Source organism: Myotis myotis, unplaced genomic scaffold (genome assembly GCF_014108235.1).
Source record: "Myotis myotis isolate mMyoMyo1 unplaced genomic scaffold, mMyoMyo1.p scaffold_m19_p_11, whole genome shotgun sequence".
Classification (NCBI taxonomy): domain Eukaryota; kingdom Metazoa; phylum Chordata; class Mammalia; order Chiroptera; family Vespertilionidae; genus Myotis; species Myotis myotis.
This window is the reverse complement of record NW_023416315.1, coordinates 63,496,827-63,512,279: the sequence shown is the minus strand read 5'-3', so window position 1 is coordinate 63,512,279 and position 15,453 is coordinate 63,496,827. Positions and strand designations below refer to the sequence as shown.

General features: G+C 44.9%; 1 protein-coding gene across 3 annotated transcripts in view; it reads right to left on the bottom strand.

The window, feature by feature from the left end:
- RBM28 (RNA binding motif protein 28) overlaps positions 1–14,531 on the bottom strand; it is a 33,670-nt gene extending 19,139 nt beyond the window's left edge. Inside the window, exons 1-10 of one of the 3 annotated variants that reach the window (XM_036328781.1) lie at positions 14,320–14,531; positions 11,839–11,997; positions 11,446–11,540; positions 10,991–11,066; positions 10,437–10,529; positions 9,168–9,239; positions 7,938–8,133; positions 7,628–7,770; positions 6,172–6,244; positions 140–249 (exon numbers count right to left, since the gene is read on the bottom strand). In XM_036328781.1, coding sequence (XP_036184674.1) covers positions 140–249; positions 6,172–6,244; positions 7,628–7,770; positions 7,938–8,133; positions 9,168–9,239; positions 10,437–10,529; positions 10,991–11,066; positions 11,446–11,540; positions 11,839–11,997; positions 14,320–14,437 — 1,135 coding nt within the window. In that variant the 5' untranslated portion in view covers positions 14,438–14,531. The remainder of the gene's footprint in view (positions 1–139; positions 250–6,171; positions 6,245–7,627; positions 7,771–7,937; positions 8,134–9,167; positions 9,240–10,436; positions 10,530–10,990; positions 11,067–11,445; positions 11,541–11,838; positions 11,998–14,319) is intronic. The other 2 variants (XM_036328782.1, XM_036328780.1) reach the window with 2 other exon arrangements.
- Between the last annotated feature and the right edge of the window lie 922 nt (positions 14,532–15,453).

Genomic DNA, 15,453 nt, shown 5'->3' with positions numbered 1-15,453 from the left:
AATTTGACCTCATAGAGGACAACCTCAGAATGTCTTTGGTGCTTCTATGGACCATAGAAACTTGGGCTAAATGTGAACCCCTCAGTGCCCATGGCAGTAGTTTCACTCTTCTAGGGCCTGACCAGCTGACAACAAATACCTTTAGAATGCTCTGTGTCTGGATGTAAGACAATGCAGACATATTTAAGATCTCCAAATTGCTGGAGGAGCTCCCCAAGTTCTTCTTCCTCTGAGTCAAAGGACAGGTTTCTATGGAAGACAATTAGATCACAAGAAAGGTCAATTACAAAAGATCCCATGTTCTGGTTACAAAATGAGCGAGTTAGACACCAACTGGAGTGGTTCCCTTGCTCAAGACCACTCTGCCTTGTTGAGGAATAGCACCAATAGGGGAGACCTCCAATGGCCAGGTTTCTGATATGTGACCGTGCCCCTTGACCTTCCTCTGTCAATCAGATTCTCTCTCCAGGAATTTAAAACTTGAACAGAGTTATACAAAGACCAGAAGTTGTAGATGCAGATTCACTTCAAAACAGCAGTGTCCCACCCAAAGGAAACTTATGTCTTGATCTGGGTGGTGGTTACACGGATACATGTATACATTCATATATATAAATATACATATGTAAATGTATATGAGCATATACATGTTTTGCCAAACCTTGTATATAAATATGAGAAATTTCACTGAGTTGTACATTTACATTAATACATCCTACAGAATTTGTTACACCTTAACACACTGCGTACCGCATAGAAATCTCTAAGACATACGCCAGGGACCACATGTTTTTGGGCAAACTGCACGTTATTTAAACCATCATAATGCACTTTAGGTGTTATTTTTCAATAATTATAACATTTTTATTTACAAAAACAAACAATTAAAGTTCCTAGTACTTTTTTAACATATGGTACTGCGTAAAACATTTTCCTCTATGAAGAGGGACCAAACAAAATTTACATAAGTGTCTAGATTCACTCCTTTTTCCATGGGTGTGAAAAACGAGAACACTCGTGAGTGGTCCTTAACAGATGGCGCGCGAAACACGAGAAAACTCCTGAGCGGTATGAAATGTGTTAAGAAGTTAGAAAAATAGCCCTAGCCAGTTTGGCTCAGTGGATAGAGTGTCAGCCTGTGGACTGAAAAATCCTGGGTTCGATTCCTGGTCAGGGCACATGCCTGGGTTGCGAGCTCAATCCCCAATAGGGGTTGTGCAGGAGGCAGCCAATCAATGACTCTCTCTCATCACTGATGTTTCTCTTTCTCTCCCTCTCCCTTCTTCTCTGAAATCAGTAAAAATATATTTAAAAAAAATAAGTTAAAAAATAGTGGGGCATCCTCAGAGAAAAGACCCATTGCCACCTGCAGCAGAGGTCCCAGAACTGTCCAGAGTTTCATCCCATTCTTTTTTTTTTTTTTAATAATTTTTTTAATATATTTTATTGATTTTTTACAGAGAGAAAGGGATAGAGATAGTTAAAAACATCGATGAGAGAGAAATATCGATCAGCTGCTTCCTGCACATCTCCCACTGGGGATGTGCCCGCAACCCAGGTACATGCCCTTGACCAGAATCGAACCCGGGACCCCTCAGTCCGCAGGCCGACGCTCTATCCACTGAGCCAACCCGGGACCCCTCAGTCCGCAGGCCGACGCTCTATCCACTGAGCCAAACCGGTTTCGGCTCATCCCATTCTTAAGGTTTGCTCTTTGACAAGTACCATTCTGTGAGCCAACCTAACATTTATCCAACAAACCTGCTTTTTCAATAAATTGGCCAAATTACTTTCCCTGATTACAAACAAAACACTCAAATGTGTGTCTCTCTCTCTGATTAGCCATTTTCTTCTCAGTGTTGCTGTGAAATCTTGGTTTCAGTTAAAATTTTATAGAAGTCAGAAAATCCTTCAAGTGAAGAGATTAGAGAGTACAAATTGGTAGTTACAAAACAGTCATGGGGATGTAAAGTACAGCATAGGGATAATCGTCAATAATATTGTAAGCCCAGTTTGGCTCAGTGGATGGAGCGTCGGCCTGCAGACTGAAGGGTCCCAGGTTCAATTCCGGTCAAGGGCACATGCCCAGGTTGCGGGCTCAATCCCCAGTAGAGGGCATGCAGGAGGCAGTCAATCAATGATTCTCTCTCATCACTGATGTTTCTATCCCTCTCCCTTCCTCTCTCTGAAATCAATTAAAATAAATAAATGTATAAAAAAAACAAAAGAAAGTTCTCTAATAAGACACATCCTAGCTGCATTACTTCTTCTAATATGCCTCATCGTGTACATAGTTTTCTTTCTTTCATCCCTTTACCTTCCTAAGTTCGTTGTTAATTTAAATGATGTATAAACAGTATACTTGGTATTGAGATCACAGGCTTCTAAGTGTGATGTTTCTTCCTTCCTGTTAAAATCCTCTGAGAGTACAAAATTATTTATATGGCAATTCCATATAACACAGTAAAAAGAAGTTATGGAGAGACATGCTGTAAAGAAAAATGGGTTATAGCGCAGCATGCATAGGCTAAACACATCTTTGTAAATATTTACAATGATGTGGGCATGTGTGTGGGTGTTCTCTGAGTAGTGATTAAGGTTAATGTTTTTGTGTCTTTTTGCACATTTATTTCCTAAATATAAATTACTTATGTAATAAAAACAATCTCAGAAGATTGTGCAAGAGGATAAAATACACATCTACCTGGTATCCTATCTAATAAAAGAGAAACATGGTAATTAGCATATGACCGCTACCCTTCCCATTGGCTAATCAGGGCGATATGCAAATTAAATGCCAGCTAAAATGGCAGCCGGCAGCCAGGCAGCTTGAAACTAACATGAGGCTTGCTTGCTTCAGTGACAGAGGAAACCAACGTTCCCCGCCTGCCTTGCCGGCCTCTGAGCCTGCAGTTTGAAACATTGTAACAAATATAGAAGCTAAACAAAACCCCAGAAACCTGCTTTCAGTGAGCGGGGATCTCAGAGCTGGAGTTATACATTGTTTCAATTATAGAACCCAAACAAACCAGATACCTGCTTTCAGCAGCGGAGGCCTAAGAGCTGGAGCCTCAGAGCTAAAGCTGGCCCAGAATAAAAAAAAAAGAAAAAAAGGAGCGGTTGGGAGCTTCCGTCACCCGCCAGCCTGAAAACAGCCCTCAGCCCCTCACCCAGACTGGCCAGGCACCCCAGTGGGGATCCCCACCCTGAAGGGTGTGTGACCAGCTGCAAACAGCCATCATCCCCTCACCCAGGCTGGCCAGGCACCCCAGTGGGGACCCCCACCCTGATCCAGGACACCCTTCAGGGCAAACCAGCTGGCCACCACCCGTGCACCAGGCCTCTATCCTATATAGTAAAAGGGTAATATGCCTCCCAGCACCGGGATCAGCGGAGCCGCGAGGCCTCCCGGCACCGGGATCAGCATGACAAGGGGCAACACCCAAACCCCCTGATCGCCCTGCGGCTCTATGTGTGACAGGGGGCGGGGCCACAACCTCCCTATTGGCCCTGCTCTGTTCGTGACAGGGGAAGGCGCCCAAACCCCCTGATCAGCCCTGCTCTGTGCCTGATAGGGGGGAGCTCCCCAACCCCCTGATCGCCCTGCAGTTCTGTGTGTGACAGGGTGCGGTGCCCCAACCCCCTGATCGGCCCTGCTCTGTGGGTGATAGAGGGTGACGCCCCAACCGCCCCCCACGGGCCCTCCTCTGTGTGTGACGGGGTAAAGCCATAACCTCCCCATTGGCCCTGCCCTGAGTGTGACAAGGTGCGGCACCCCAACCCCCTGATCCGCCCTGCTCTGTGTGTGACAGGGGGCAGTGCCCCAACTCCCTGATGGGCCCTGCTCTGTGCATGACAGGGGGGAGCTCCCCAACCCCCTGATCGACCCTGCTCTGTGCATGACAGGGGGAGCTCCCCAACCCCCTGATGGGCCCTGCTCTGTGAGTGACAGGGGGCAGCGCCCCAACCCCCCGATTGGCCCTGCTCTGTGCGTGACAGGGGGTGGTGCCGCAACCTCCCCATCGACCCTGCCTTGAGTGTGACAGGGGGCGGTGCCCCAACCCCCCAATCAGCCCTACCCTGAGCGTGACTGAGGGTGGCATCGCAACCTCCCGATCCACCCTGCTCTGTGCATGACAGGGGCGGCGCCCCAACTCCCCAATCGGCCCTGCTCTGAGCCCGACCAGGGGCTGCACCTAGGGATTGGGCCTGCCCTCTGCCACCCGGGAGCAGGCCTAAGCCAGCAGGTCGTTATCTTCTGAGGGGTCCCAGACTGCGAGAGGGCACAGGCCGGGCTGAGGGACCCCCCCTTCCCCTCGAGTGCACAAATTTTTGCGCACCGGGCCTCTAGTATATATATAAAACCCTAATCTGCAAATAGACCGAACTGCAGAACAACCGAACAACTGTGCGCTGACCACCAGGGGGCGCGCACAGAACATGGCGGGCGTTGGCAGCAGTGGGATGGTGGAGCAGGTGAGAGGGGGTACCAGACCAAGGCAGGATGCTGGTCACTGTCATCGGGGCGAGCCTCTGGTGGTTACTGAAAATTCTTTGCTCCTGCATGCCATAGTCCCACCCAGCGCTTACACCCGCTGCCGGCACCAGCCCTGCTTGCACCCGCTGTTACCGCCTGAGCCGCCGCTCGCACCTGCTGCTGGCGCCCAGAGCTGGCCCCGATCACTCAACGCCATCAGTGGGTACGAGCAGCGGCTGCTGGCCCCAATTGCCCCTCAGGACTTTCTCCACTGCCCCCTGCTCCTAAAGGGCGATTGGGACAGCAGCTGCCACTCACACCTGTTGACAGCACTGCCCCGCTTGCACCTGCTGCTGGCACCGGTCCCAATCACTCCATCAGTGGGTGCGGGTGGGACCAGCACCGTCAGCTTGTGGGAGCAGTGGTGGTGGGAGCGGGGTCACGGCAGGAGTGGCCGGGGAAGGGGGGAGTGCGGAGGATGGGCTGAGACCCGCCCCTGTGCCCACCAGAGCCTCACGGCCCACAGTTCCTTTCAAGGTGCACAAATTCATGCACTGGGCCCCTAGTCTCTCAAATAAGATTCAAATAGCCCTGCACATTGGTGCTTAAGAAAGAACATGAAAGCATATTAGAGGTGTGGTAAAGATATCCCAACCTTCTGAAAATGCCAATCTATTGCAGTCAGGATTAAAATAGCAATGGGAACATGAAATAAAACCCATCTCCACCCAACTCTCTCCCTCAGTTTCCCTAGAAACAGATGGGATGCCTTACTTTATTACGGACACTACTTTAGAAGTTAGGCATGAAGAAAGAAATTGTTTGAGTTAAGTGGTGTCACCCCTCTCTAACACTCCCCTTAAAAGAAAGGCCACCAGTGCCCAGCTGGTGTGGCTCACTGGTTGAGCATTGACCTATGAACGAGGAGGTCATAGTTTGGTTCCCAGTTTGGGTACATGCCCAGGTTTTGGGCTCAATTCCCAGTAGGAGGTGTGCAGAAGGCAGCCAATCAATGATTCTCTCTCATCATTGATGTTTCTATTTCTCTCTCCCTCTCCCTTCCTCTGTGAAATCAATAAAAATGTATTAAAAAAAAAAAAAAAAAAACGAAAACAAAGGCCAGCAAGTAGGATATCTCTCATAGTTGAAGAATTGATTTGTTCCAAATGATGCCGCCCCAATTACAAAGAATGAAATCTAAATAAGGCCCTAGCTGGTTTGGCTTGGTGGATAGTGTCGACCTGCAGACTGGAGGGTCCCAGGTTCGAGTCTGGTCAAGGGTATATGCCTGGGTTGCTGGCTCGATCCTAGTGGGGGGCATGCAGGAGGCAGCCAATCAATGATTCTCTCTCATCATTGGTGTTTTCTCTCTCTCTCTCCCTCCCTTTCTGAAACCAATGGGAAAAAATTTTCTAAAAATAAAAAAATAACAAGGGACAACATATGATAACCTCTGCATAAATACTTCTGTATATGGTTCTGATTCTATGTTCCTCATTGTTTGCTATGCTCCTAGAGCCAGATGTGCTAATGGTCTTAGAGGCATCAAACTTCTGGTCTATTTAATAGAACTAGTACAAAAAAGTAAAGAGGAAAAAAAGGAGAAGAGAAAAGAAAGGGAGGGAGAGAGGGAGGTAAGAGAAACCTATGACGGCAACACAAATAGAGCAGTTCTTAAAAGTAAAAAGGCATACCTTATGAAAACAGTTTTCCCTTCATTCACATCAGAGGGTAATTTCCTCTTCTTTTTCTTTGAGACTTGTACATCTAAAGTAAACAAACAAACAAAACAATCTGAAAAACACTAGTGTAAGCCATACAACAAAGGGCTAACTTCTTAAATATCTAAAGATATTGCATAAATCAATAAGGAAAAAATCAATTTAAAATGAACAAAGGATATGCAAATATATACATGAAAAATTTGTCAAGCTCACTCATAATTAAAGAAAAACAGCACAAGAAATTAGATACAATTCTTTACCAACAGATGGGCAAAAACCGAAAAGACAGATAAAATCCAATGTAGTAAGGATATGGGGAAAAAATAAGAGTCCCATAAGCTACTGTGAAAATGTAAACTTTTTAGAAATATAAAACATAGAACACTTAAAAAAATAACACATATTCACACATATAATGTACACTATATTGTATATGTGTATGTTTTTACCCATAAAGGTATTAATTACCTTTAGATATACCAGAAACATATAACATTGGTTGTCTCTGGGGAAGGGTCCTACGTCGCTGAGAATCTGGGAATAAGGGAGACTCACTATTTGTTTCTAAGAATATATATACATGCTTATATATGCACACAAAATTTCTGGAAAGATACAAAAGAAACAACAGTGACTACTTTGGACCTTGAGGGGTTGGTGAGGAACTTTTACTTTCTATGCCATACTCTTCTGCAGTATATTTTTTATTAATGTTCTCTCATTATTATGTATTAGTCCCATAATTTTTTCAAGTGAAAGAAAGGTAATAGACAGTTGAATCTGGTTGTAGAATGCAAGGTCTCATAGTCCCTTTAGTATAAAAGTTTCTTTGATTCTAAGGTATCTACCATTCTCTCCTCATGAAAAAAGCTTTTTCCTTCAGATTTCTTATATGGTCCAACCGGCATGCCAGCCTTACAGAAAAGGAAGCAGAAGGGAGTGACCTGATAAGTAAACAAAAACCTCCATCCAGACAAATTAAAGGACCTACTTCCCTCAATAAATGCTTTGAGTTTACCCAACATTCCTGATAAACATAGCAACAGCATTTGGTTACAGTTTTACAAAATGCCCCAAGAAATCCTTTATCCCCCTCTCAACTCAAAAGAGTTGTTTAAAATCCACCGTGGTCTTAGATGCAATATCCTGTTTATCCAATTTTCATTCGGGGCTGGATAATTAGAGAGATCAAGAGAGAGAGGCAGTGCCTCAGAATTAAGCTACGTTTTAAATTCCCTAGGAATCTTAACCCTCAAACACCACTCCAAACTCATTTAAAAAACAAAACCAAAATAATACAAAGTTTTCATCTTCAGCGTTTTAACATAAATTTGACAAAACACCTTAGGGTCCTATTTAAAGAGGCCTGCACTGCACTGATGCACATTTCTCAGTAGTAATTTAAATTTGAAAATTCCAAGCAAACCTTCATCCTCCTGCTCTTCAGTGTGGGTGTCACTCTGAGCCAGGTCCTCTTCACTACCAACACTATCACCGTCCTCCAGGCCGCTGTCCTCATCGGAATGGTCCTCTTCACTGCCTTCTGAGGGCACTGGTCTCTTGACTGCTCTGCAATGGCACAGTTTAGAACTAAGGACCTGGGCGGACAGAGGGGCTATCCAACTCTATTACACACGTCAAGTCCGCAATGACGGGGACGGGAAAAGCCCGTTTTTCCCCCACAGAGACCATCCTGAATTTTCCACTGTTGTCTCAGAACAAGCTAAGCGGCTTACCTCTTGTGAATTTGCACACGCTTGGTCGCCTTTGATTCTTTATTCTTCTCCTCCTCTTCATCACCATCATCACCATCTTCATCATCATCCTCTTCCATATCACCATCATCATCCTCTTCCTCTCTCATAACCTCTTCTTTCCTGCCATTCACTTTATCTAATTTCTGATGTTTAGGTTCAGGTTGCTTCTCCTCACCTAAACAAGGAAGTAAAGAAAGTTAGAAATTAATTCAGTATCTAAAATAAGGTTATTTTAAGAGTAAATAATACCATCAAGTTCCTAGTTCCTTTAGTTTTACAGAATCTCATGTATTTTTCTTATTGTATGAAGTATGAAGAAAGAAAGAAAAAGCTCATCACTGAGATTCCCTTGGAGGCTGTCAAATTCATTCATCAAAAGCCTGAAGGTTACCTGGCTCAGAATGAGAGAAGCAGCAACTGAGCCTTCACAAACAGCCCACCATCCTGCACCACAGCCAGCACAATGCATGGTTCAGTCCAACCATGAACTTTAATCTCGGCGAGCTCTGGGTAGCCTGAAAGCCAATTGTTTTCTAAGTAAAATGCAAGTTTTAACTTCCCCTATTTTTATTTACGGCAATGTTCCATCAGTTCTTACTATGAAGGCTGAAAAAGGACAGCAAGTAGAGGGAACAATGAACTCAGACCCACCACTCACTCCACACCCAGGAGTGGGCTTAGACTCAAAAGATCCAATGTTTTGGACCCCAGCTGGTTTGGCTCAGTGGATAGAGCGTTGGCCTGCAGGCTGAAGGGTCAAGGATTCAATTCCAGTAAAGACATGTACCGTGGTTGTGGGCTCGATCTCCGCACTGGTCCCTGTGGGAGGCAACCAATTGATGTGAGAGACACTTCAATGTTTCTCTCTCTGTGTGTTTCTCCCTCTCCCTCTCTCTAAAAATCAATGGAAAAATATCCTCGGGTAAAGATTAACAAACAAACAAACAAAAAAAGATCCTATGTTTTGGGACCAGGTCACCAGATGGGACAATATGAATTGACAAACAGCTCTGGGTTTCTGAGCCAGAAGGTATTCAGTTTTTCTTACTACTCAGTCTCATTTTGGGGGGCAATCCTGTGCTTTTGGTATCTCCAGCCCAATATTCTCCCTGACAAGCAGGTTTCCTTATACATACTTTTATTATACAGTTGCTTCCACACTCACCCCAAAACATACAACCCCTCCTAAGCAGCATCACCACATCTTACCTGGGGCAGAGGCAGACTGTGTATTTTTATATTTATCCTTTGCCACAGCCCAATCCACAGCTACTGTCCGACCTGTCAGACAGAAAAGTAACATCTTTTTAACACTTTTATCTCCTATAAATGGCTTCTTATTCATCAAAGAATAGTGGTCCTAAAATAAAACTCCTAACAACTGTTTATTCTTTTTAAACCTTAACCTTTTTTTTATCAATGAACATAAATTCTGCCTTCCTACACAGCCACCACACCTGGGATAAGATATAATTTAAAAAAATAATTAGAACATTGCTTCCACTTAGACCAACAAGTTTCCAGTTAGCAAGAAGCAAAACAGCCCTGGCCAGTTTGGCTCAGTGGATAGAGCATCGGTCTGCTGACTGAAGGGTCCCACGTTTGATTCCGGTCAAGGGCACATGCTCAGGTTGCGGGCTCGATCCCCAGAAGGGGGTGTGCAGGAGGTAACCAATCAATGATCATCTCTCATCACTGATGTTTCTATCTCTCCCTCTCCCTTCCTCTCTGAAATCAATTAAAATATATATTTTTTTAAAAAAAAGAAAAACTTGCCAAAGCCGGTTTGGCTCAGCGGATAGAGCGTCGGCCTGCGGACTGAAAGGTCCCAGGTTCGATTCCGGTCAAGGGCATGTACCTGGGTTGCGGGCACTTCCCCAGTGGGGGATGTGCAGGAGGCAGCTGATCGATGTTTCTCTCTCATCGATGTTTCTAACTCTCTATCTCTCTCCCTTCCTCTCTGTAAAAAAATCAATAAAATATATTAAAAAAAAAAAAAGAAAAACTGGCATTTTAGAATAATTTGCACCATATTTAGAATCATTTGCATCAAAAGGTAGGAAATCTCTAAGTCAATCCTTCTTTACTACCTGGTAAATCAATACCCAGAGTAGCCTCATGGTCAATTTACTAGCCCACAGATGCTGAATAATGCTTATAACCAAGAGGGAAAAACCTACAAATCTCATAACCCCTAGACAACGACCTGCATCTATCAGTGATTATTTCAGGGATATCTTTTTATTAGGGATTTAAAAGAACACTCATTACCAAATAAAAAAGAGAATAATGACATAGGTTCTTTTGAGTTTAACCTAAGGTCAAATGTTAGGAATATTTCACCAAAATAGCTTCTTATTAGCAGTGAGACTCTCAACAATGCAAATACCTTTTGAAGATGTAGCAAGTGCGTTACTATGCTAATTCACCCAAACACCAGAAATATCTAGGTCAATGGTATGGGTAGAGAAAACTTACCCTTTATCTCTTTCATGTTCATGCTTTTAAGAGCTTTTCCTGCTTCTAGGAGGTTTTTGAACTGAACAAAAGCAAAACCACGCATCTTTCCATCTGTGTGCAAATGTACAAAAATGTTAGAAGCAGCAGGTGGAAAGCCAACAAACCCAAGAATATATAGCTAGAATATCCCAAATCCTGCCAACCAGCCAGCCCCTTGCCCAAAACTTATGTCCTCCTATTGAGTATACCCTGACTTGGGCTTGGAGCAATGCATTTTCTCAAACTGTAACTTGTCTTCTAAAACTAGTTCTGATCTACTAAAAATCTAACTAGTTCAGGGGATACCTAAACTAAAAATACCTAACTTAAATACTCATGTAAAGCACTATTACATGAGTTTTTATTACTGTGCCTACTACTTTATACATATCACATTATCTAGGGCTCACAAAGAATATGACATGAACCTTGCATTTCTAGTTCTAATGGTGCTTAATTCAAGGGTAATATAGAAAAAGATCTTATGTTAAATAATATTAATCTAATCCATACCAATGAAGGTTTGCTACTACCTGGCTTCCTAGGGATGTTAACTTCTAAGACGGCTCCATATTGAGCAAATATGGTCTTCAAGTCATCTTCTAAACACTGAAGACAAAAGTAAAGAAAGAAAAAGAGGGATTATCTCAGCAAGTAAACATGAAACATTAATTACTAGATTAGTTCATTAGGAAGAACTTGAATATTTTTACTCCTTTTTTACTTTTGAAACTAGGACAAACATTTCTAAATAGAAGACATCTTGCTCTATATCTAAGAAGCAAAAAGGACAAATATTAGAGAGCTTTTCCTCCCCACCCTTTCTCAGGAAGCATCTTCCCTTATTGTCTTAAGTCCTTGTTTATACAGGCCCATTTTCTGAATTCAGCAAGGCTAAGGTTCATTCCCAATTTACCATCGGGTGAGGAGTTCCACCCGTGACCAACAGCTTTCAGAATAGGCAGTGTTAGTGTTCTCTGTCACTCACCTTAAAGCTCAGATTCCGGATAATTAATCGGGCTTTCTTATCTGCCACTTTGGCCTTTTTAGGCTTCTGCTCCTTCTTTGGGGACTCTGAATTTTCTAAAATCAATAACAGAGAATGGAATAAGTGTGCTGCAAAACCATCCATCTTGAGGCCCAGGACAGCACAGGAAAAAAAACTACTAGCAACAGATGGCATTTACCACGGGGGCTGGTATGACAACACCCAGGACCACAGATTTCCCAGACTTGGAAGTTAACAAAATACATTGGATAATTTTGGATATAAAAACGAAATTCAGGAAGCTCTAAATTTAGGAGATTCCCACACCCTCATCCTGCCATTCCACTTCCTCTTCACCCTGGAAGAAACTCCCTTCAGTTACTAGAAACTCACCATTTCCCCCCTTTTCCTTGGACTTGTTCTTCAGTTTTTTCTTGGCAACACTCACGTTGATCTTGCAGCCTTCAAAAGTAGTAATCTCCTTGAGGGCCCTCTGAACATCTTCCCGCATAGAAAAAGTGACATAGCCGAAGCCTCGACATGCCTTACTCCCTGAACAGTAAGGAGGAGAGATCATCATCAGTCAAGAGCCCTAAACCAGCCACTAGAGAGACAGACTGATGACTTAGAAGGGAACTAAACTAAATGTATGTCTGGGTAACATCAGGTGCCTGTCTTGAGTATCCCTAAAGTCTAGGTAAGAGGAAAGAATGCTTCTCCAATTAAAACACTTACAATTCACCCTCATGCTAATACATGCCACCCCTCCCTCACAGTGATGTGATGAGCATCAGACAGAATGTGAAGCATACGGCAGTACTCCACAAGTCAGTAAATGTGTCCAGTGGCTCAAGCCAAAACCCTTGGACTCAGACTTGACTCTTTGACCCCTCTTTTTCTCATACCCCACATCTGATCCATCAGCAAATCCTCTCAGCTTTACCTTAGAAAATATCCACATTCTGCCTTAGCCAGTTTGGCTCAGCAGATAGAGCATCAGCCTGCGAACTGAAGGGTCCCAGGTTTGATTCTCACATGCTGGGTTATGGGCTCCATCCCGGGGGTGGGTGTGGGGGGGGGGGGGTGCAGGAGGCAGCCGATCAATGATTCTCTTTTATCATTGATGTTTCTATCTCTCTCTCCCTCTCCCTTCCTCTCTGAAATCAATTACAATACATTAATATATACACTAGAAGCCCGTTGCACGAAGATTCGCGCAATAGGCCTTCCTTCCCCTGGCTGCCGGCTCTGGTTTTCCTCCTGCACCCGGGGCCCAGGCCTTTGGTCCAGCCACAGTGGAGAAGCCAAGCCTCTTCAGTCTTCAGTCCAGCCGACTGGAACCTTCAGTCTTCAATCTACACCTGCATATGCAAATTAACTGCCATCTTTGTTGGGTTAATTTGCATACTCATCGATTGGCTGGTGGGCTTAGCAGAGTGACACCAATTTGCATGTTTCTCTTTTATTAGTGTGTGTGTATGTGTATATATATATATATATATATATATATACACATATATATGTATATATTTTTTTCTCCATATTCCAATCACTTTTTTTTTTCCCCCTTTTTTCCCCCCCCCCCCCCCTTTTTTTTTCCAATCACTTTTTACCACCCATAGCTATCATCCTCGTCCAACACCATGGTCTCTCGCCTGGATTGTTGCAAGAGGTCTCCCTACTTCTGTTCTATTCTCCAACAGCTACTCTCAACACAACAGCCTGACAGAATCTTTCAAAATGTAAGCCAGATCATACTGACTGCTCCCTGCTCAAAACCAGTAGTTTCCCATCTCAGGGGGAAGCCAAAGTCCTTGCCATGGCCTATGAGCTTCTACATAATCTGGGAACCCGATTTCCTCTCCTAATTCCTTCCTTTCACTCCACTCCAGTCACCCAGGGCTCCCTGCTATTCCTCCAATACACCAGGCACAGCCCTCCTCAGTGTCCTTGAGCTTGAAGTTTCCTCTGCCTAGACCGCTCCTCTCCCCTGACAGACACGCCACTCTCCCCTCCAGGCTTCCCTGGCTACTCGAACTGTAACCGGCACTCCTCTACGCCCCTTACACATCCACACACACACCCACACACTCCCTATCCTACTTCCCGGAGTTATTTTTCTCCTTAACATTTGCCACCATTATCACTGTATATTTTGCTTATTTGTTTGTTGGTTGTCTTCCCATCTTGAAGGCTGTGTGCACTGACATATCCCCAGGACCTACAACACGCCTGGCCCTTAGTAGGCATCCAATAAATATGAAATGAGTGCCGAAACCGGTTTGGCTCAGTGGATAGAGCCTCGGCCTGCGGACTGAAAGGTCCCAGGTTCGATTCCGGTCAAGGGCATGTACCTGGGTTGCGGGCATATCCCCAGTAGGAGGTGTGCAGGAGGCAGCTGATCGATGTTTCTCTCTCATCAATGTTTCTAACTCTCTATCTCTCTCCCTTCCTCTCTGTAAAAAATCAATAAAATATATTTAAAAAAAAAAAAAAGAGTCTCCACCGAATAAGAATGCTGAGAAGATTAAATGAGGTAACCGGTGTGCAACTCAGCACCGTACCTGGCGATGGCTGACTCTCAATAAGCCTTAGCGATGCTTTCTTGGTAGGTCGCTATCGTCACCATCACCCAATGAGATACGGTACATGAGCGGGCATCCTAACCGGAAAGCGCTACTTGAACTTCGGGGAATGCTTTGACTGTCAGAAACAGACCCCTAGGGACTCAGTCCGTTTGAAAAAGAAACTCAATCCCAGACCCTTCTCTTGGGGCGGGTAGAGAGCGCAGGCGCGCTGGAGTTTGGGAAGGGTCCTCCCCCCCTCCCCGCTCCCAGGAGCCCGGGCCCCCGCCCGGACGCCCCGCCCCCTCACCTTTCTCTGTCACCACGAAGCACTGCTTCACCGGCCCCACCTGACTGAACAGCTCCTCCAGCTGCTCGCTGCGGGCCGAGGGCGGGAGGCGGCCCACAAACAGGGTCAGCCCCGCCATGAGGCCCGGGGACCGGCACGCGAGGCCGCGGAAGAGCCCGGCGCACGCGAGTCAAAGCTTCAGCACGCAGACCACGCCAAGCAGCCGGGCGACTCAGGAAGTGCTCTGTACTGAAAAGAGTCCGAAGGAAACGCGGTGGGACGGGCACAAAGGTTCCGGAATGAAAAAAAAAAAAAAAGGTGACTCTGGGGGCGGAGCTTCCTGAACCGGGCTCCACCCACCCCCACATGCGTACCCGAGGCTTCCTCACCTGCAAAGAAAGCTCACTCCCAAGAGATGGATCCCAGTTTGCCAGGGCAGCAGAAGTCGTTTTGCTCGCGACCTCACCCAGGTCTGCCATACAATGGATGTTCAATAAATAGTTTCTGAAGTACCACCACAGACTCCCAAATTGCGTGTATAAAATGCAGCCAGAGTGCACAGAGAGACAGCACATGACAAACATCATTCAAACAATTTTCCTGTTCTCAGAGGATGGGAGACATCTGTCGCACTGTAACGGATAACTGTGTACTGTGCCTCTGATGATTCACAAATTATAGCTGCTAAAGCACACATAGAAACAGATGTGTGCAATCATTCTTTCAATAAATATTTATTGGGTTCCTACTATGTGTGCTAGGCCAAAAAAAGAAAAAGAGGAGCGGGCGGGGGGGGGGGGGGGATGGGGGGGGAGGGAGAGAGAGAAAATACAGGGTCCCTGCCCTCATGGAGAATACAATTAGTGCAAGTAGACAGACATTAATTAGAAAATGTTTTACAAATGAATCACAATGTGCACACTGCACGATCACATGAGAACACATCCAAAACAGACATAACATCCAGCTTATACACACAGACCTATAACCTAGACCAGTGATGGCGAACCTATGACACGCGTGTCAGAGGTGACACGCAAACTCATTTTTTTGGTTGATTTTTCTTTGTTAAATGGCATTTAAATATATAAAATAAATATCAAAATATAAATCTTTGTTTTACTATGGTTGCAAATATCAAAAAATTTCTATATG